Source organism: Pseudophryne corroboree, chromosome 1, assembly GCF_028390025.1.
Source record: "Pseudophryne corroboree isolate aPseCor3 chromosome 1, aPseCor3.hap2, whole genome shotgun sequence".
In the NCBI taxonomy this organism is placed as follows: Eukaryota; Metazoa; Chordata; class Amphibia; order Anura; family Myobatrachidae; genus Pseudophryne; species Pseudophryne corroboree.
This window is the reverse complement of record NC_086444.1, coordinates 48,273,739-48,296,389: the sequence shown is the minus strand read 5'-3', so window position 1 is coordinate 48,296,389 and position 22,651 is coordinate 48,273,739. Positions and strand designations below refer to the sequence as shown.

General features: G+C 49.0%; 1 protein-coding gene across 5 annotated transcripts in view; it reads right to left on the bottom strand.

The window, feature by feature from the left end:
- PDZD2 (PDZ domain containing 2) overlaps nt 1-22,651 on the bottom strand; it is a 559,801-nt gene that overhangs the window by 64,408 nt on the left and 472,742 nt on the right. For all 5 annotated transcript variants that reach the window (XM_063959280.1, XM_063959260.1, XM_063959270.1 and 2 more), the window contains one exon: nt 1,865-1,982. In XM_063959280.1, the coding sequence (XP_063815350.1) occupies nt 1,865-1,982 (118 nt within the window). The remainder of the gene's footprint in view (nt 1-1,864; nt 1,983-22,651) is intronic.

Genomic DNA, 22,651 nt, shown 5'->3' with positions numbered 1-22,651 from the left:
CTGGCCAATCAGCGGCCACAACGGCCGGGTACGGGGCACACCTTTATAGTGTATGCCAATTATGTATTAGTAAAGGGACCCGGCAATGCATATTATGCCGAGATCCCTCAAACTACTGCCCACTCCATCTGATATACAGCTTTCACCCCCCTCCCTTCCCGCCACCGACCACCCTCCTGAGCCCCCCTCCCCCTGTATGCTGGCTGGTGGAAGCAATTATATGGGGAGGGTCATTAGCGCCGGCGGGCACTGTATGCTGGAGGGCGGGGCAGGGGGAGTCACTAGCGGCGGCCGGGTTTATGGTATGCTGGCTGGGGGTTAGAGTGGACGGGTGAGGCATCAAAGTATGTGAACTCCCCCCCAACAGTATGTGCTTTCTCACTCGCCCAGCATTGCCCCCCCTTCCCCTGCTCAGCCAATTCTCCCTGCTCCTCCGGCAGACGCACTCACGGCGCATGCGGAGAGACTGCCTTCTCGTGACGACTGCGCTGCTATGGACTACCGCACCGCTCCACAGGGACGCTGAAGGGCTGGCTTTCGCATCGCTTCCCAGGACATGTAAGTATACATGAATTGTTACTTACTGATGCGATATATAGTGAAAAGTAACAATTCTATCTTCTTTTCCTTATGAATAGACCCCTAAACACGGATCTCTCCCTGTGTACCCCCTTTACATGGCCCTGCCTAAGCTTGGAAACTCCTCTCTGGGTTCCAGAACGTTTAAAACCAGACACTTTAAAATGATGCATTGCTCAATTCAACTGAAATAACAACCCCAAATATTTACAGGTGAGAGGAGGGGGCTGGGATGAACAATACAGAGAGAACTCCAACTGTACGGCTTAGAAGCACAAGAAAGTTACAGAATAAACAGGTTGTGCTTGGCACTATTGCTGGCACTTGTAGTTGACGTCCCATTTGTCTTACACATGTACCAGTGAGATACTATTCTGCAGTATGGCTGCTCTCTTGTAAATCGCACACAACGGCAAAGCCGCATTCTTGCCCAAATGCACCAGGTTTTACATATAGGTGCATAGGTCTGTGGTAGGGGTGCGCAGGTTTACAGTATTTGGGGGAATCTGCCTGCATATAATTTCTCTCCCCACAAATGGATTTGATTTTTCCACCGCCTCTCAGTGTCAGATACTGTTAATGAGACGCGTTTTGCCACTTGCCATTGCAAAAAGTCGTATTTCCAGGCTCACTTCCACCAAGATAACAAACACATGTAAACAAACAAAACTCACACATAATAAAGCCAATCCGATTGTTCTGAATTAATAGATATAAATCAAGATAAACTGGGGAGTATTTTAGGAGAGAAAAAATGTAACATTTGAAAACACTAAAGTAGGGGCTGCAAAAGTGTTACTAGGTCGAACTTTATACTAAGGTCCGTTCTTCCCTCTGTGTGTGTCCCAGTGACTCTGTAAAACCTCAAAACTGGGCACAGACTGCCGGGGCGGCACAGGGAAGTGACTGCGGACATTAATATGTGATTGGCAGACAACCAGTCGCACGTGTGTCACTAAGAAGCCGCGCAGCGCTGTATTTTGCTAGTTTGCAAATGAGCCTGTAGTGCAGAACAACATATACAGAAGTTGCAGCGTTCCGGGAAAGTGCAGGTTGTCACAGCGATATAGACCCTGCTTTCTCAAACAACAAGCTACAGATGATATCAGGCGCAAATGAAAATACTGTATAAAGTTTAACAACTTATTTTTTTCAGTCTGCAGATTGATTTAACCTTTGGAGCTCATGGCTGGAGCTTTGGAAAACGATTTATACTGTAACGCAGGATTTTCAGGCTTCAGCTGACTGTGGAACTTGGTAGGAGTACCAAATACGTGCAACTCACCTCCACTTGCGTTTTGGCCTCCTGAATCAGAGTGATGATATCTGATTTGGACGCGACAGAAGTCAAAACAGCCTGCAGCTTCTGCTGGTCCCTGGTAGAGACGATGAGCTGGTCCAAGCTAAACACAAACACAGACCGTGAGACAGAGGAACAGGCGAGTAACAACAAAGTAACAACATTGCGAGAAGTTTCCTAACTCCCAGTCCCAAATATTTTTTATTTTTTATTTTTTTTTACCTGGATGGTTTCTGAGCAAAGGACTTTATTTGTGCATTGGAAAACCAGACAGACCAACAGAAATTACTGAGTGTTTACTTGCAATGGGATTTAGAAAGAAAGATGCAGACTGGAATTTTATTTCTCTCTGTCTAAAACGAGAAATGATCTAGAACCTGTCCGCCCCGGTCAGGGGACAGTTGATTAGTGGAGGCTCCTAAAACAGGATTTTGGTACTTACCGATAAATCCCTTTCTCCGATTCCACAGGGGCCACTGGAGCGTAGTTACAATGGGGAAATAGTAGGCAGTAATTGGGAGCTGGCACTTTAAAATTCTCACACTGTGGCTAGCTCCTCCCCTACTATCTCCCCTCCAAGCCAGTCTACGTAAAACTGTGCCCGATGAGAGATGGAATAAACAAACCTTAAGGTAGAGGAGGTTAATGACGCCCTGTAAACCAGGGTAATCCAAACTAAACCTGGAACAGAACCTGACAAAAACCAGGCTAGCCTGAACTCAACAAGCAGTCATATGGTGACCTGCAAACCTTTAAGCAAAAAACAAGGGGGAACAGCGCTGGGCGGGCGTCCAGTGGCCCCTGTGGAATCGGAGAAATGGATTTATCGGTAAGTACCAAAATCCTGTTTTCTCCTTCATCCACTAGGGGCCACTGGAGCGTAGTTACAATGGGGACGTCCCAGAGCTCCCAAAAACGGGCGGGAGAGCGCTGAGAGTCCTGTAAAAACTGCTCGGCCAAACTGTGATGCAGAGGCCGCAAAAGTGTCAAACTTGTAGAATTTGACAAGAGGCATGTCGGTCCGACCAAGTAGCCGCCCGACAAACTATTTATGGAGACCCCACGGGCAGCCGCCCACGAAGGTCTTACAACGCGCGTTAAGTGCGCTGAAATGGAATACGGAGGCTCCCTAGCAACCTCCAAGAAGACTGTCTGAAGGTCAGATGTATCCAACGGCCCAGCGTATGTTGGGACCCCGGCTATTTAGCACGGGAGCATTGTACAGCACAAAGAAGAAAAACACTTTGTCGAATAGCCGAAGACCTCTGTAGGGAGAGTCGGCGAGCCATGACAACATTCAAAGAGGACCAAAAAACACTAGTGTCAGATTTGTCGGAAAAATGGACATCCCCTCTGGAAGAAACGACCGCTGAGACCGAAGCTCAGCCGGGGGAGTTGCCAATAGAGCACTCCCTGAAAAAGAGGCCGAACCTACTGCCGCTAGGCTAATCTCTTTTGGAAGAAAACCGAAAAAGGCAGAGACCTAAAATTCAGGTCAGTGTGGTATGAAGCGCAGCGGAGCAAAACCTCCCAGAGAAACCAAAGATGACGGCTGAATGGTAACTGAAAGAAGGGGAAAACCCCTTTTATGCTTATTATGTCCCATACAGTTTTCCAAAAGTGGCAAAAGCGAGAAGAGGTAACAGACTTCTGAAATCGGGGCCCGGTAGGCCTAACCAAACTAGGGAACTACTCCCTTCTGAGGTCTCGTGAACAGTCACACGGTTACACGGAACCAGTGTAAGATTGAACAAAGAAAAGTTGTTGAAGTGGACAGTCCAGTCGAGGTAGTAGCCAAGGCTCCTCTACTGACAACAGGTGTATCTGTATCTTCAAGTCATCTGTGGCCCAACCAGAGCCACCGAGAGGACTAGCACGCATAATCCCCTCCTGTGTTACCGAACCTGAGGTAGAAATCAAAAAGGGAGGCAGGATAGAATAACCAGAAAACTCCCCGGAGCCCTGAGGGCCTCCTCGGCTACTGCCCGAGCTCACGTCCGAGAGTAGTAAAGGGTTAAAAAGTCAGTCAGAACGCCCTGAGGTCGATCCGAAATCTCCGCCCACAGCGGACCAGCTGACAAAACTCCGGGGAATGTTTTCTCAACCGGGAGTCTGACCTGGTGGCTTGACCCGGAAAGAAGATTGTTGTCCCCCGCTCAGAGAGGAATGTTGTCCCCCGCTCAGAGAGGAATGTAGGCGACCACTCATTGCGTCGCAACTTGACTGAAGGAATAGAGTACCTGGTGCCGAGGAAGGAAAAATCCTCTGACGGACCGCGTTGAGAAACGTCTATGAGGAGCATAAATTGGATCTGTGTTGAACCAGAAGCTCCTGGATCCTCCGGATATTCAGAAGCCACCTAATGTACAGAGTGGGAAAACAGCAGTAGATTGTCCCATTAGGGAACCAACGTCACCTTCTGCCCTTGAAAGAGAGTTATTCTGTGATCTTCCTGAACTCTGTGGGAGCGGAAGACAGACCGAAAGGAAAGGATTGACAGTGAAAATGAGAATCCTGTAATGCGAATCTGAGAAAAACCCGTCCAACGGAAATCAGTAAACAGGCATCGCTGAAGACAAGGGACACGTAAAAACTCCCTTTCTTGTTCAAAATAGCAATCACAGACTGAAAGGATTCTAAGGCCAGAATAGGTCTGGCCGAGTCAACTGGCTTCGGAACGTGAAAAGAAAACAAAGGCCTGAGAACTGTCCCGATTCAAATGATATGTGAAAAACAGGGATCAACACCCTTTGCGGTTAGAAGCATATGGAGCGCCGCCTGCAGTATGACTCTTGTCATCGTAAATCGGCCGACCCCTGCCGAGGGACTCCTGTAGATGGTTGTACACTGAAATCTAGTTTGTAACCGCCCAAGCCTTCTCAGTTCTTCCCATAGGACCACCGACCTGCGCCTACCCTGGGACCCTCCAGGTGGTAGGAAAGTCTGACCTGTAGTGGGTTTATAGGAGGATGCTGAACCTCTGCTTCAGCTTTTTTTTTTTTTTTTTTAGATCCCCTGGCGACTGAAATATCGCCCATGTGGAGTCGAAAGTTTTTGAAGGGGCACGGAAAAATCTAAAGGAAAGACCGGTAAAGGTCTGTCTTGGAGCTGGGGCAGTATTAGGAGAAAGCAAAGTGGACTTACCTCCAATGGTTCAAGAAATCCTGCAGAAAGTTCCTTCCCCTGAACCATCTGCCCCGTAGGATTACATGTTCGCCTGTCACAGTTGCAGACCCAGAGGTCGACGGTTTAAGACAGCCCAAGCGAAAATGCAGGGTCCGAGTCTGCAGACGTGGTGACCTTCAAAGATCATAGAGCAGAATCGTGATTCGGACCTGTACCAAAGTATCAATTGATCCTGATGTGAAACATCCTGTAACCTAGAGGACAATTGTTCCACAACCTACCTGCTCCGGACAAGGTAGTACCATGCTGCCGTATATGTCTTTGATGGGTCCCTGAACAAGGTTGCTCAGGAAAACGGCAGCTTGTTGGACCGGCGATACATCGAGGGGTATACCCTAGAAAGGTTCTGATACCATCTCCTGCCGACTGTGGGGAGAGGGTAGGGAAAACAAACATTGTTTGATACCTGATATTGTGTATTCGGGTGTCTGACGGCCGCCTACCGGAGCCTGGCCAGCTCATCCGAGACTGGGCCAGTCGCTGTCATTTCGTCATTGGCGTCGAACCCTGATGGACTTGACGTGTCCGCCTCCTTTACCTGCAGTACCAGACGAACTGCTGTATAATGCACCTGGATATTCTGAGACACTGGTTCAGACTCCACAGAAAACAGACATCATCAGTATTGTAACATGGAAGGTTAGTTAGCAAGGTTCCTTTAGAAACCTGGAGAGGTGAAATGACGTACAAGGTCTCTGGTTAAGAGTGACATTACCTGTATAATCTGAGCTGTTCAAACAGGAGTGTCCTGCAGGTGCGTGGAGGTCTCTGCAGATGGCTCCACCGCATACTTCACACCTAAGAGGGAATTCTTTGACTATCCCAGGTGAGAGGAGAAAAGGTGGGTTAAAGAAACACAGCTCTATGTAAGGTCTGCACTATAATGTGTAGTGACCGACACGATTCAAATAAACTTTCTGGAGCAGCGGAGACCTGAACCAGTAGCGCCGCGCTGTGGGACAGGAGTCTTAGCCCTAGGCTATAGGGGCTCCCCTTAAAGTTTCTTTATTTTCAAACCCTGGTCCCCCTGTACAGATACCCGCTACTAGCGTACTGAGCCGCCGCGCTATTTGTCTGATGCCTTACACGCATTCCCCAAATTACAAATAGCATTAGTAACTAGTGACACCAAGGAATAATAAAGGGAAGGCAACACCCCGCCCTGTATGTAGTGTACCGCTAAATTTAGGTGCACCAGATGTTTCTCGGAGGTTCCGCTGGCTTTTCAAAATGGTGACCAGCCTGTGAGAAAAGATGGGGGAAAATGTTATGTGGCAAGGAGGTATTTTGTTATTAGAAAACATTGCGGAAGTGGTTTGTTTTATCTTAAAGATGTATGTGGACACATCTGTACAAACTACACACAATTAGGGCACTGGTGGGAACCAGACCCACGACCTCCATGCCGCGAGGCAGCAATGCCAACCACCACACCATCCGCACTGCCCTATATACGGTATTGTATGCATATATCTATATACATACCTCCACACATATATATATATTCATACATACATATCTATATATATATATATATATATATATATATATATATACACACACCCACAGTGAATCCAACCGTGTATGTGAACCCATTAGGGTAGATAAATACTGTAGTATATGTAGGGTAAAGAAATTGTGCACATTTTTAATCATTAATGAGATGAGCCCCAGCTCCTGTAATAGAGCAGGCTCCTGTATGAAATGCCTGGCAGAGGACTCTCCTGCAGGGAGGAATGGCTGACAAAATCAGATATTACAAATATGTCAGCAACTCCCTGCACAGAAAAACTAAAAACCCCCCTGAGACAGGATTTGTGCCTAGAGGCAGTGAACGCTGCGATCCGCCGCCGGAAGCCCGCTGAGCAAAGCGGGAATAGCCTTCACCCCCACATCCTACCTTTATCCTCCCTGAACAGCCCGGAGAGGGAAGGGAGCTTGCAGCGGCCGGGGAGCGGTGTGACAGTGAAGCGGCGGTCCTGTAGCGGCCGGGGGACGGAGAGCGCTTAGCCCGCCGAACAGAGCGGGAGTTAGCTCCGCCCCCTCCGCTTCGGCGCCAAATTCAAACCTGCTCTACAGTAAGCGGGAAGCGCCCTGTATCTCCCCGGCCGCTTGTATGCTGTGGCCGGGGAGCGTTTCATGAACAGAGCCCCATGTTTTTGCCCACACTGACATAAGATGGCGGCAACTATAAAAGGTAACCAGCCTTGGATTCACTGTTCTGTATCCCCCGGCTGCCTTCTGCAGCCGGGTAGTGAAGAGCGCTGAGCCCGCTTACAGAGCGGGCTGAAGCTCCGCCCCCCATATAATGGCGCCAAGTTCAAATTAGTAAGCGCCTTTGATGCACTCCAGCCTTCTATGACTGGAGTATAGGGGTCCATACATATGCTGAAAACGGAAACTGTAAAACATACATCAGTCTGAAAGGGGGGATGTTTGTACTCACCACACTTTAGGCGTACTCCAACTCGACCCCGCGGCTCCGACACACGCCGCACGCAGCGGTGTCCGGTCCCTTTTGATACTCATCTTCTGATGGAGTGGCCCCGACACGCGCCGCACGCAGCGGTGTCCGGCCATTTTTGATACTCACCGCTGCCATGCTGCCGGAATCTTCTGCTGGATGGAGTGGTCCCGACACGCGCCGCACGCAGAGGTGTCCGCCAACTCAGGAGAGCTCAGTGTCCCCCTCAGCCGGGGCCCATCCCGAGCCGCACGCAGCTGCGATGGGACCCCGCCGGCAGCTCCCGCGGTGCAGACTGGCAGTGGCAGAGCTGCCAGTCTGTGCATGTGTGAAAGAAAAAATAAAATAATAAAGAAAAAATAAAATTTTCTTCAGCTAAACCCAAGTGAACCAGCTCACATCGGGCACTAACTAAGACTGGCTTGGAGGGGAGATAGTAGGGGAGGAGCTAGCCACAGTGTGAGAATTTTAAAGTGCCAGCTCCCAATTACTGCCTACTATTTCCCCATTGTAACTACGCTCCAGTGGCCCCTAGTGGATGAAGGAGAAAAATATATTTCTCTATCGTCCTAAGTGGATGCTGGGGTTCCTGAAAGGACCATGGGGAATAGCGGCTCCGCAGGAGACAGGGCACAAAAGTAAAGCTTTTACAGGTCAGGTGGTGTGTACTGGCTCCTCCCCCCATGACCCCCCTCCAGACTCCAGTTAGATTTTTGTGCCCGGCCGAGAAGGGTGCAATTCTAGGTGGCTCTCATAAAGAGCTGCTTAGAGAGTTTAGCTTAGGTTTTTTATTTTACAGTGATTCCTGCTGGCAACAGGATCACTGCAACGAGGGACAGAGGGGAGAAGAAGTGAACTCACCTGCGTGCAGGATGGATTGGCTTCTTGGCTACTGGACATGAAGCTCCAGAGGGACGATCACAGGTACAGCCTGGATGGTCACCGGAGCCACGCCGCCGGCCCCCTCACAGATGCTGAAGCAAGAAGAGGTCCAGAATCGGCGGCTGAAGACTCCTGCAGTCTTCTTAAGGTAGCGCACAGCACTGCAGCTGTGCGCCATTTTCCTCTCAGCACACTTCACACGGCAGTCACTGAGGGTGCAGGGCGCTGGGGGGGGGCGCCCTGGGAGGCAAATGTAAACCTTTAAAAAGGCTAAAAATACCTCACATATAGCCCCAGAGGCTATATGGAGATATTTACCCCTGCCTAAATGTACTAAATAGCGGGAGACGAGCCCGCCGGAAAAGGGGCGGGGCCTATCTCCTCAGCACACGGCGCCATTTTCTGTCACAGCTCCGCTGGTCAGGAAGGCTCCCAGGTCTCTCCCCTGCACTGCACTACAGAAACAGGGTATAACAGAGAGGGGGGGCAAAATAAATGGCAATATATTAATATAAAAGCAGCTATAAGGGAGCACTTAATCATAAGGCTATCCCTGTCATATATAGCGCTTTTTGGTGTGTGCTGGCAGACTCTCCCTCTGTCTCCCCAAAGGGCTAGTGGGTCCTGTCTTCGTATAGAGCATTCCCTGTGTGTCTGCTGTGTGTCGGTACGTGTGTGTCGACATGTATGAGGACGTTATTGGTGTGGAGGCGGAGCAATTGCCAAATATGAGGATGTCACCTTCTAGGGGGTCGACACCAGAATGGATGCCTTTATTTGTGGAATTACGGGATAGCGTCAACTCGCTTAAGCAGTCGTTTGCCGACATGAGGCGGCCGGACACTCACTTAGTGCCTGTCCAGGCGCCTCAAACACCGTCAGGGGCTGTAAAACGCCCCTTGCCTCAGTCGGTCGACACAGACCCAGACACAGGCACTGATTCCGGTAGTGAAGGTGACGAATCAACCGTATTTTCCAAAAGGGCCACACGTTATATGATTTTGGCAATAAAGGAGATGTTACATTTAGCTGATACTACAGGTACCACTAAACAGGGTATTATGTGGGGTGTGAAAAAACTACCAGTAGTTTTTACCGAATCAGAAGAATTAAATGACGTGTGTGATGAAGCGTGGGGTGCCCCGATAAAAAACTGCTAATTTCAAAGAAGTTATTGGCTTTATACCCTTTCCCGCCAGAGGTTAGGGAGCGCTGGGAAACACCTCCTAGGGTGGACAAAGCGCTAACACGCTTATCAAAACAAGTGGCGTTACCCTCTCCTGAGACGGCCGCACTTAAAGATCCATCAGATAGGAGGATGGAAAATATCCAAAAAGGTATATACACACATGCAGGTGTTATACTACGACCAGCTATTGCGACTGCCTGGATGTGCAGTGCTGGGGTAGTTTGGTCAGAGTCCCTGATCGAAAATATTGATACCCTGGACAGGGACAATATTTTACTGTCGTTAGAACAAATAAAGGATGCATTTCTTTATATGCGTGATGCACAGAGAGATATCTGCACACTGGCATCACGGGTAAGTGCTATGTCCATTTCGGCCAGAAGAGCTTTATGGACACGACAGTGGACAGGCGATGCGTAGAGGAGTTATTTGGGGTCGGTCTATCGGATTTGGTGGCCACGGCTACGGCCGGGAAATCCACCTTTCTACCTCAAGTCACTCCCCAACGGAAAAAGGCACCGACCTTTCAACCGCAGCCTTTTCGTTCCTTTAAAAATAAGAGAGCAAAGGGATATTCATATCTGCCACGAGGCAGAGGACGAGGGAAGAGACAGCAACAGGCAGCTCCTTCCCAGGAACAGAAGCCCTCCCCGGCTTCTACAAAAGCCTCAGCATGACGCTGGGGCTTCGCAAGCGGACTCGGGGGCGGTAGGCGGTCGTCTCAAGAATTACAGCGCGCAGTGGGCTCACTCGCAGGTAAATCCCTGGATCCTGCAGATAATATCTCAGGGGTACAGGTTGAAATTAGAGACAGAGCCACCTCGCCGTTTCCTGAAGTCTGCTTTACCAACGTCCCCCTCAGAAAGGGAGACGGTTTTGGAAGCCATTCACAAGCTGTATTCTCAGCAGGTGATAGTCAAGGTACCTCTTCTACAACAAGGGAAGGGGTATTATTCCACTCTTTTTGTGGTACCGAAGCCGGATGGCTCGGTAAGGCCTATTCTAAATCTGAAGTCCTTGAACCTGTACATAAAGAAGTTCAAGTTCAAGATGGAGTCACTCAGAGCAGTGATAGCGAACCTGGAAGAAGGGGACTTTATGGTATCCTTGGACATCAAGGATGCGTATCTCCACGTTCCAATTACCCCTCACACCAGGGGTACCTCAGGTTCGTTGTACAAAACTGTCACTATCAGTTTCAGACGCTGCCGTTTGGTTTGTCCACGGCACCTCGGGTCTTTACAAAGGTAATGGCCGAGATAATATTTCTTCTTCGAAGAAAAGGCGTATTAATTATCCCATACTTGGACGATCTCCTAATAAGGGCAAGGTCCAGAGAACAGCTAGAGATGGGTTTAGCACTATCTCAAGAGGTGCTAAAGCAGCACGGATGGATTCTGAATATTCCAAAATCCCAATTAATGCCGACAACTCGTCTGCTGTTCCTGGGGATGATTCTGGACACAGTTCAGAAAAGGTTTTTCTTCCCGAAGAAAAAGCCAAGGAGTTATCTGACCTGGTCAGGAACCTCCTAAAACCAGGAAAGGTGTCTGTACATCAATGCACAAGAGTCCTGGGAAAAAATGGTAGCTTCTTACGAAGCAATCCCTTTCGGCAGATTCCATGCAAAGGGATCTGTTGGACAAATGGTCAGGGTCGCATCTTCAGATGCACCTGCGGATAACCCTGTCGCCGAGGACAAGGGTATCCCTTCTGTGGTGGTTGCAGGAGGCTCATCTATTGGAGGGCCGCAGATTCGGCATGCAGGATTGGATCCTGGTGACCACGGGTGCCAGCCAGAGAGGCTGGGGAGCAGTCACACAGGGAAGAAATTTCCAGGGAGTGTGGTCGAGCCTGAAAAAGTCTCTTCACATAAGCATTCTGGAACTAAGAGCAATCTACAATGCTCTAAGCCAGGCGGAACCTCTGCTTCAAGGAAGACCGGTGTTGATCCAGTCGGACAACATCACGGCAGTCGCCCATGTAAACAGACAGGGCGGCACAAGAAGCAGGAGGGCAATGGCAGAAGCTGCCAGGATCCTTCGCTGGGCGGAGAATCACGTGATAGCACTGTCAGCAGTATTCATCCCGGGCGTGGACAACTGGGAAGCAGACTTCCTCAGCAGACACGACCTTCACCCGGGAGAGTGGAGACTTCATCCAGAAGTTTTCCACATGCTATTAAACCGTTGGGTAAAACCAATGGTGGACATGATGGCGTCTCGCCTCAACAAAACACTGGACAGGTATTGCGCCAGGTCAAGAGATCCGCAGGCAATAGCTGTGGACGCGCTGGTAACACCTTGGGTGTACCAGTCGGTATATGTGTTTCCTCCTCTGCCTCTCATACCAAAGGTATTGAGGATTATACGGCAAAGTGGAGTAAGACTAGTGGCTCCGGATTGGCCAAGAAGGACTTGGTACCCGGAACTTCAAGAGATGGTCACGGACGATCCGTGGCCTCTACTTCTGAGAAGGGACCTGCTTCAGCAGGGTACTTGTCTTTTTCAAGACTTACCGCGGCTGCGTTTGAATGCCAGATCCTAAAAGGAAAAGGCATTCCAGAAGAAGTCATTCCTACCTTGATAAAGGCAAGGAAGGAAGTCACCGCGAAGCATTATCGCCGTATTTGGCGAAAATGTTGCGTGGTGCGAGCAGCGGAGTGCTCCGATGGAGGAATTTCAACTGGGTCGTTTTCCTACATTTCCTGCAATCAGGATTGTCTATGGGTCTCAAATTGGGATCTATTAAGGTTCAAATTTCGGCCCTATCAATATTCTTCCAAAAAGAATTGGCCTCAGTCCCTGAGGTCCAGATTTTTATCAAAGGAGTACTGCATATACAGCCTCCTGTGGTGCCTAAGGTGGCACCGTGGGATCTAAATGTAGTTTTAGATTTCCTCAAATCAAATTGGTTTGAACCACTAAAGAAGGTGGATTTGAAATATCTCACATGGAAAGTGACTATGTTACTGGCCCTGGCTTCGGCCGGGAGAGTATCTGAACTGGCGGCTTTGTTTTATAAAAGCCCTTATTTAATTTTCCATTCGACATAGGGCAGAGCTGCGGACGCGTCCGCATTTTCTCCCTAAGGTGGTATCAGCGTTTCACCTGAACCAGCCTATTGTAGTGCCTGCGGCTACAGACGACTTGAAGGACTCCAAGTTGTTGGACGTTGTCAGAGCCTTAAAAATATACATTTAAAGGACGGCTGGAGTCAGAAAATCTGACTCGCTGTTTATACTGTATGCACCCAACAAGTTGGGTGCACCTGCTTCTAAGCAGTCGATTGCTCGTTGGATTTGTAACAAAATTCAACTTGTACATTCTGTGGCAGGCCTGCCACAGCCTAAATCTGTTAAGGCCCATTCCGCAAGGAAGGTGGGCTCATCTTGGGCGGCTGCCCGAGGGGTCTCGGCATTACTACTCTGCCGAGCAGCTACGTGGTCAGGGGAGAACACGTTTGTAAATTTTTACAAATTTGATACCCTGGCAAAGGAGGACCTGGAGTTCTCTCATTCGGTGCTGCAGAGTCATCCGCACTCTCCCGCCCGTTTGGGAGCTTTGGTATAATCCCCATGGTCCTTTCAGGAACCCCAGCATCCACTTAGGACGATAGAGAAAATAAGAATTTACTTACCGATAATTCTATTTCTCGGAGTCCGTAGTGGATGCTGGGCGCCCATCCCAAGTGCGGATTATCTGCAATACTTGTACATAGTTATTGTTAACTAATTCGGGTTATTGTTTAGGAAGCCATCTTTCAGAGGCTCCTCTGTTATCATACTGTTAACTGGGTTTAGATCACAAGTTGTACGGTGTGATTGGTGTGGCTGGTATGAGTCTTACCCGGGATTCAAAATCCTCCCTTATTGTGTACGCTCGTCCGGGCACGGTACCTAACTGGAGTCTGGAGGGGGGTCATGGGGGGAGGAGCCAGTACACACCACCTGACCTGTAAAAGCTTTACTTTTGTGCCCTGTCTCCTGCGGAGCCGCTATTCCCCATGGTCCTTTCAGGAACCCCAGCATCCACTACGGACTCCGAGAAATAGAATTATCGGTAAGTAAATTCTTATTTTCTCTAACGTCCTAAGTGGATGCTGGGGACTCCGTAAGGACCATGGGGAATAGCGGCTCTGCAGGAGACTGGGCACATCTAAAGAAAGCTTTAGGACTATCTGGTGTGCACTGGCTCCTCCCCCTATGACCCTCCTCCAAGCCTCAGTTAGATCTCTGTGCCCGAACGAGAAGGGTGCACACTAGGGGCTCTCCTGAGCTTCTTAGTGAAAGTTTTAGTTTAGGTTTTTTATTTTCAGTGAGACCTGCTGGCAACAGGCTCACTGCATCGAGGGACTAAGGGGAGAAGAAGCGAACTCACCTGCGTGCAGAGTGGATTGGGCTTCTTAGGCTACTGGACATTAGCTCCAGAGGGACGATCACAGGCCCAGCCTGGATGGGTCCCAGAGCCGCGCCGCCGGCCCCCTTACAGAGCCAGAAGGCAGAAGAGGTCCGGAAAATCGGCGGCAGAAGACGTCCTGTCTTCAACAAGGTAGCGCACAGCACTGCAGCTGTGCGCCATTGCTCTCAGCACACTTCACACTCCGGTCACTGAGGGTGCAGGGCGCTGGGGGGGAGCGCCCTGAGACGCAATAATAATAATAAACACCTTGGATGGCAAAAAAATGCATCACATATAGCTCCTGGGCTATATGGATGCATTTAACCCCTGCCAAAATACATAGAAAAACGGGAGATAAGGCCGCCGATAAGGGGGCGGAGCCTATCTCCTCAGCACACTGGCGCCATTTTCCCTCACAGCTCCGTTGGAGGGAAGCTCCCTGTCTCTCCCCTGCAGTCACTACACTACAGAAAGGGTTATAAAAGAGAGGGGGGGCACTAATTACGCGCAGTATTAAATATACAGCAGCTATAAGGGGAAAAACACTTATATAAGGTTATCCCTGTATATATATAGCGCTCTGGTGTGTGCTGGCAAACTCTCCCTCTGTCTCCCCAAAGGGCTAGTGGGGTCCTGTCCTCTATCAGAGCATTCCCTGTGTGTGTGCTGTATGTCGGTACATTTGTGTCGACATGTATGAGGAGAAAAATGATGTGGAGACGGAGCAGATTGCCTGTAATAGTGATGTCACCCCCTAGGGGGTCGACACCTGAGTGGATGAACTGTTGGAAGGAATTACATGACAGTGTCAGCTCTGTATAAAAGACAGTGGTTGACATGAGACAGCCGGCTACTCAGCTTGTGCCTGTCCAGACGTCTCATAGGCCGTCAGGGGCTCTAAAGCGCCCGTTACCTCAGATGGCAGATATAGACGCCGACACGGATACTGACTCCAGTGTCGACGGTGAAGAGACAAATGTGACTTCCAGTAGGGCCACACGTTACATGATTGAGGCAATGAAAAATGTTTTTACACATTTCTGATAATACGAGTACCACCAAAAAGGGGTATTATGTTCGGTGAGGAAAAACTACCTGTAGTTTTCCTGAATCTGAGAAATTAAATGAGGTGTGTGATGATGCGTGGTTTTCCCCCGATAACAACTGATAATTTCTAAAATGTTATTGGCATTATATCCTTTCCCGCCAGAGGTTAGGGTGCGTTGGGAAACACCCCCTAGGGTGGATAAAGCGCTCACACGCTTGTAAGGGCTCTACCCTCTCCTGAGATGGCCGCCCTTAAGGATCCTGCTGATAGAAAGCAGAAGGGTATCCTAAAATGTATTTACACACATACTGGTGTTATACTGCGACCAGCAATCGCCTCAGCCTGGATGTGCAGTGCTGGGTTGGCGTGGTCGGATTCCCTGACTGAAAATATTGATACCCTAGATAGGGACAGTATATTTTTGCCTATAGAGCATTTAAAAGATGCATTTCTATATATGCGTGATGCACAGCGGAATATTTGCCGACTGGCATCAAGTCTAAGTGCGTTGTCCATTTCTACCAGTAGAGGGTTATGGACACGTCAGTGGTCAGGTGATGCGTATTCCAAACGGCATTTGGAAGTATTGCCTTATTAAAGGGAGGAGTTATTTGGGGTCGGTCTTTCAGACCTGGTGGCCACGGCAACAGCTGGGAAATCCACGTTTGTACCCCAGGTCGCCTCTCAACATGAGAAGACGCCGTATTATCAGGCGCAGTCTTTTCGTGGACAAGCGGGCAAAAGATTCCTCATTTCTGCCCCGTGACAGAGGGAGAGGAAAAAGGCTGCAGATATCAGCCAGTTCCCAGGAACAGAAACCCTCTCCCGCCTCTGCCAAGCCCTCAGTATGACGCTGGGGCTTTACAAGCAAAATCATGCACGGTGGTGGGCCCGTCTCAATGAATTTCAGCGCGCAGTGGGCTCACTCGCAAGTAGACCCCTGGATCCTTCAGGTGATATCTCAGGGGTACAAATTAGAATTCGAGACGTCTCCCCCTCGCCGTTTCCTAAAGTCGGCTTTACCGATGTCTCCTTCTGACAGGGAGACTGTTTTGGAAGCCATTCACAAGCTGTATTCCCAGCAGGTGATAACAAGGTACCCCTCCTGCAACAGGGAACGGGGTATTATTCCACACCGTTGTGGTACCGAAGCCGGACGGCTCTGTGAGACCGATTCTAAATCTAAAATCTTTGAACACTTACATACAGAGGTTCAAATTCAAGATTGAGTCACTCAGAGCAGTGATTGCGAACCTGGAAGAAGGGGACTACATGATGTCTCGGGACATCAAGGATGCTTACCTTCATGTCAAAATTTACCCTTCTCATCAAGGGTACCTCAGGTTTATGGTACAGAACTGTCACTATCAGTTCAGACGCTGCCGTATGGATGGTCCACGGCACCCCGGGTCTTTACTAAGGTAATGGCCGAAATGATGATATTCCTTCGAGGGAAGGGAATTTTAGTTATCCTTTACTTGGACGATTCCCTGATAAGGGTAAGATCCAGGGAACAGTTGGAGGTCTGTGTAGCACTATTTCAGGCAGTGTTGCGGCAGCACGATTGGATTCTCAATATTCCAAAATCGCAGCTGGTTCCGACGACTTGTCTTCTGTTCCTAGGGATGATCCTGGACACAGTCCAGAAAAAGGCTTTTCTCCCGGAGAAGAAAGCCAGGGAGTTATCCGAGCTAGTCAGGAACCTCCTAAAACCGAGCCAAGTCTCAGTGCATCAATGCACAAGGGTTCTGGGTAAAATGGTGGCTTCCTACGAAGCAATCCCATTCGGCAGATTCCACGCAAGAACTTTCCAGTGGGACCTGCTGGACAAATGGTCCGGGTCGCATCTTCAGATGCATCAGCGGATAACCCTGTCACAAAGGACAAGGGTGTCCCTCCTGTGGTGGTTGCAGAGTGCTCATCTTCTAGAGGGCCGCAGATTCGGCATTCAGGACTGGGTCCTGGTGACCACGGATGCCAGCCTGCAAGGCTGGGGAGCAGTCACACAGGGAAGGTATATCCAGGGCTTATGGTCAAGTCTGGAGACATCACTTCACATAAATATCCTGAAGCTAAGGGCCATTTACAATGCTCTAAGCTTAGCAAGACCTCTGCTTCAAGGTCAGCCGGTGTTGATCCAGTCGGACAACATCACGGCAGTCACCCACGTAAACAGACAGGGTGGCACAAGAAGCAGGAGGGCAATGGCAGAAGCTGCAAGGATTCTTCGCTGGGCGGAAAATCATGTGATAGCACTGTCAGCAGTATTCATTCCGGGAGTGGACAACTGGGAAGCAGACTTCCTCAGCACGACCTCCTCCCGGGAGAGTGGGGACTTCACCCAGAAGTCTTCCACATGATTATAAACCGTTGGGAAAAACTCGACAGGTATTGCGCCAGGTCAAGGGACCCTCAGGCAATAGCTGTAGACGTTCTGGTAACACCGTGGGTGTACCAGTCAGTGTATGTGTTCCCTCCTCTGCCTCTCATACCCAAGGTACTGAGATTGATAAGATGGAGAGGAGTAAGCACTATATTCGTGGCTCCGGATTGGCCAAGAAGGACTTGGTAACCGGAACTTCAAGAGATGCTCACGGAGGATCCGTGGCCTCTACCTCTAAGAAGGGACCTGCTCCAGCAAGGACCCTGTCTGTTCCAAGACTTACCGCGGCTGCGTTTGACGGCATGGCAGTTGAACGCCGGATCCTGAAGGAAAAAAGGCATTCCGGATGAAGTCATACCTATCCTGATCAAAGCCAGGAAGGATGTAACCGCAAAACATTATCACCGCATTTGGCGAAAATATGTTGCGTGGTGCGAGGCCAGTAAGGCCCGACGGAGGAAATTCAACTGGGTCGATTCCTACATTTCCTGCAAACAGGAGTTTCTATGGGCCTGAAATTGGGGTCCATTAAGGTTCAAATTTCGGCCCTGTCAATTTTCTTCCAAAAAGAACTAGCTTCAGTCCCTGAAGTTCAGACGTTTGTAAAAGGGGTACTGCATATACAGCCTCCTTTTGTGCCTCCAGTGGCACTTTGGGATCTCAATGTAGTTTTTGGGTTCCAAAAGTCATATTGGTTGAACCACTTAAATCTGTGGAGTTAAAATATCTCACATGGAAAGTGGTCATGCTGTTGACCCTGGCCTGGGCCAGGCGCGTGTCAGAATTGGCGGCTTTATCCTGTAAAAGCCCTTATCTGATTTTCCATTCGGACAGGGCGGAATTGAGGACTCGTCCTCAGTTTCTCCCTAAGGTGGTTTCAGCGTTTCACCTGAACCAACCTATTGTGGTGCCTGCGGCTACTAGGGACTTGGAGGACTCCAAGTTGCTAGACGTTGTCAGGGCCCTGAAACTATATGTTTCCAGGACGGCTGGAGTCAGGAAAACTGACTCGCTGTTTATCCTGTATGCACCCAACAAGCTGGGTGCTCCTGCTTCTAAGCAGACTATTGCTCGTTGGATTTGTAGTACAATTCAGCTTGCACATTCTGTGGCAGGCCTGCCACAGCCAAAAATCTGTAAATGCCCACTCCACAAGGAAGGGGGCTCATCTTGGGCGGCTGCCCGAGGGGTCTCGGCTTTACAACTTTGCCGAGCAGCTACTTGGTCAGGAGCAAATACGTTTGTAAAATTCTACAAAATTGATACCCTGGCTGAGGAGGACCTGGAGTTCTCTCATTTGGTGCTGCAGAGTCATCCGCACTCTCCCGCCCGTTTGGGAGCTTTGGTATAATCCCCATGGTCCTTACGGAGTCCCCAGCATCCACTTAGGACGTTAGAGAAAATAAGAATTTACTTACCGATAATTCTATTTCTCGTAGTCCGTAGTGGATGCTGGGCGCCCATCCCAAGTGCGGATTGTCTGCAATACTGGTACATAGTTATTGTTACCAAAAAATCGGGTTATTGCTGTAGTGAGCCATCTTTTCTAGAGGCTCCTCTGTTATCATGCTGTTAACTGGGTTCAGATCACAAGTTGTACAGTGTGATTGGTGTGGCTGGTATGAGTCTTACCCGGGATTCAAAATCCTTCCTTATTGTGTACGCTCGTCCGGGCACAGTATCCTAACTGAGGCTTGGAGGAGGGTCATAGGGGGAGGAGCCAGTGCACACCAGATAGTCCTAAAGCTTTCTTTAGATGTGCCCAGTCTCCTGCGGAGCCGCTATTCCCCATGGTCCTTACGGAGTCCCCAGCATCCACTACGGACTACGAGAAATAGAATTATCGGTAAGTAAATTCTTATTATATACATATATTTTTTTATTATACTTATGTTAATGTGAACCCAGGCTCGCTATCACAGCTTCCCAAGTGGTGGGGGAGGTGACATAACCAGGGACAATCACAAATACAGGGGGTCATTCCGAGTTGATCGCTCGCTAGCTACTTTTAGCAGCCGTGCAAACGCATAGTCGCCGCCCACGGTGGAGTGTATTTTCACTTTGCAAGTGTGCGAACGCCTTTGCAGCCGAGCGCAGCAAAAACATTTTGTGCAGTTTCTGGACTTACTCAGCCCTTGCGATCACTTCAATCTTTTTGGTGCCGGAATTGACGTCAGGCACCCGCCCTGCAAACGCCTGGACACGCCTGCGTTTTCCCAAACACTCCCAGAAAACGGTCAGTTGACACCCATAAACGCCATTTTTCTGTCAATCACCTTGCGTTCGGCCGTGTGAATGGATTCTTCGCTAAATTCATCGCCCAGCACCGATCCTCTATGTACCCGTACGACTCGCCTGCACCTTGCGGTGCCTAGTTTTGCGTTTTTTTTTACCTGATCGCTGCGCTGTGAAAATTGGCAGCAGGCGATCAACTCGGAATGACCCCCAGTCAGTTAGAAGGGGTCTCCCCCATTGGGAGAGGAGAATGATATGGTGAGATATAGGGGGTCATTCCGAGTTGATCGCAGCTGTGCTAAATTTAGCACAGCTACGATCTTCTTCCCTGACATGCGGGGGGACGCCTAGCACAGTGCTATCCCGCCCCGCATATCAGTCCAGCCCCCCCTCGCATAAGTGCAAAGGCATCGCACAGCAGCGATGCCTTTGCACTGCAAAAGTAGCTCCCGGCCAGCGCAGCTTTAGCGTGCTGGCCGGGAGCTACTCATCGCTCCCCGGCCCACAGCGTCTGCCTGTGATGTCATGCAGCCGCTGTGGCCCACCCCCCGTTCGGTCCGCCTGCGTTGGCCGGACCAAACCCACGGAGCGGCGGCCAAACGCTGCCGTTCTGCCCCCTCCCACCCAGCGATCGCCTCTGCCTGTCAATCAGGCAGAGGCGATCGTATCCCTGCTACGGCCTTCGGCCGTCTGGCATGTGCCGGCGCATGCGCAGTAGGGACCCGTTCGCTCTGCTGCGTTAAAAAGCAGCGAGCGAACGGGTCAGAATGACCCCCATAGTCATAAAAGTGAAATAAACAGCGCCCAGACTCACAAAGCCACAAGAATATCACTCATTGTTAAATGTGCCCCTTACTCAGATTGCTTTTTTATATACATGTGATACATTTCTTAATAAGAAAAGTTTTTTATTTAATCACTTTTGGAACAATCTGTTCCAAAAGTGATTAAATAAAAAACTTTTTTTATTAAGAAATGTATCACATGTATATAAAAAAGCAATCTGAGTAAGGGGCACATTTAACAATGAGTGATATTCTTGTTATCACTTGTTACGAATAAGTGGTGCTCCAGCCAATCCGCTCCCAACTGTCATTTTGCAATCACATGACAGAAGCTGATTGGCTGGAGCACCATTATCAGATTTGTGATAACAAGAATATCACTCATTCTTAAATCTGCCCCTAACAATTTCTCATATGGGATTTGACAGGACCCTTTAGTGCCTGGGAGACTCCACCTATAGAGGAGCTAATGGCACTTACTATATAGGCAGACAATGAATGGGAGCCCCACGCTGATTTATTCTGATATAAACATTGGGCGTACTTAGCAGGGGCAATTTTCAGCTTCTATGCACTATGGGGGTCATTCCGAGTTGATCGCTCACTGCCGATTTTCACAGCGCAGCGATCAGGTGAAAAAACTGCGCATGCGCGTAGTACGGGCACAAAGAGCATCGCTGCCGTGCACTGGATCTAGCGAAGATTCCATTCGCACAGCCGATAGCAAGGAGATTGACAGGAAGAAGGCGTTTACTGACCGTTTTCTGGGAGTGTTTGGAAAAACGCAGGCGTGTCCAGGCGTTTGCAGGGCGGGTGTCTGACGTCAATTCCGGGACCTTCGTCGCTGCAATCATCGCACAGAATAAGCAATTACAGGGCTGGTCTTGTTTTGCAGAAAATGTTTTTGTACCGCTCGGCTGCACAGGCGTTCGCACACTTGCAGAGCGAAAATACACTCCCCCGTGGGCGGCGACTATGCGTTTGCACGGCTGCTAAAAGTAGCTAGCGAGCGATCAACTCGGAATGACCCCCTTTGATTGAAACAGTTGCTATTTTCCCAAAACAAAGCATTTACCTCTGCATAAGAAACACTAAGCTTGTTTATACCATTCCGAAACAGTTGTCTTATTATTATTATTACAATTGAACTTTTCAAACAAGGGAATTGCAACATTGTTATTAATCCATTGATACTTGAAACATAAGTTTATATTTACACAGCTGCCGGATTTTTTTACGTAACTAATACTATTATATTAGGATAACCATTAGCGCCTCGTGGTCTGAGAAATAGTCATGGCCTGAGAAGACCAGGAACTGGAGCAAATGGTCCGATTTCAAGTATCAGAACCGATAGAGAAGTGTTGCACGGTAAGCCCCTTTTGCCTCTCCTCTCCCTATGATGGTCTTCCCATACTGTATATAAATATGTTTCATAAGAGATGAGTACGTTTAACTGCCGCTTGAAAGTAGGTGCAACAGATGGAGAAAAGATGGAAAGGCTGATGGGGGGGGCGGGGGGGGGGGGGGGATATTATAAACCCCCCCCCCCCCCCCCCCCCCTTCATCTCCTGGATTTGAGATTAACCATTGACAAACCACATACAACATGGAAGTGCTCAGAGAGAGAGAGAGGGGGGGGCTACAGAACATAATAATGTAAGGGGAAGTTTGCGGACAACACAGTGGCCAATTGTATGCTCGCCTTTGGTTTGTCAGCGGCTGCGGATAAACAGATTTGCTGAATTCAACAATTTTCTTTCCCCAGAGAACGACCCCAGCCTACTACACAGAAATTCGATGCAATGACATTGAAGTGTAAAGAATATGATCACTAATACAGAACTTCTCTCCCAACGGACTCACAGGGTCAAGATGCAAATTTGCCCTAACGACTTTTGATTTAAAGATTCTTAATAGTAATCAGGCAGATGAAAGCCAACTACAGATTGTAAATTGTACAGTACTAAACTATTGCAACCAAACAATTATAAAGACACAATTTAATAAAGAAGAAAAAGCAAAAAAGGTAGCAAAATTGGTTGCTGTGAAGCTTCTAGAAAGTCCATTCAGGCTTCCTGTAGATTTACAATCTGTGATGGCATCACACTCTCCGCCAATAAACTCTGCACAAACCGCAGCATAAACAATGGAATAATATGTAGATGTTCTATAGAAGAGTTTCATCTTCCAGGATGAG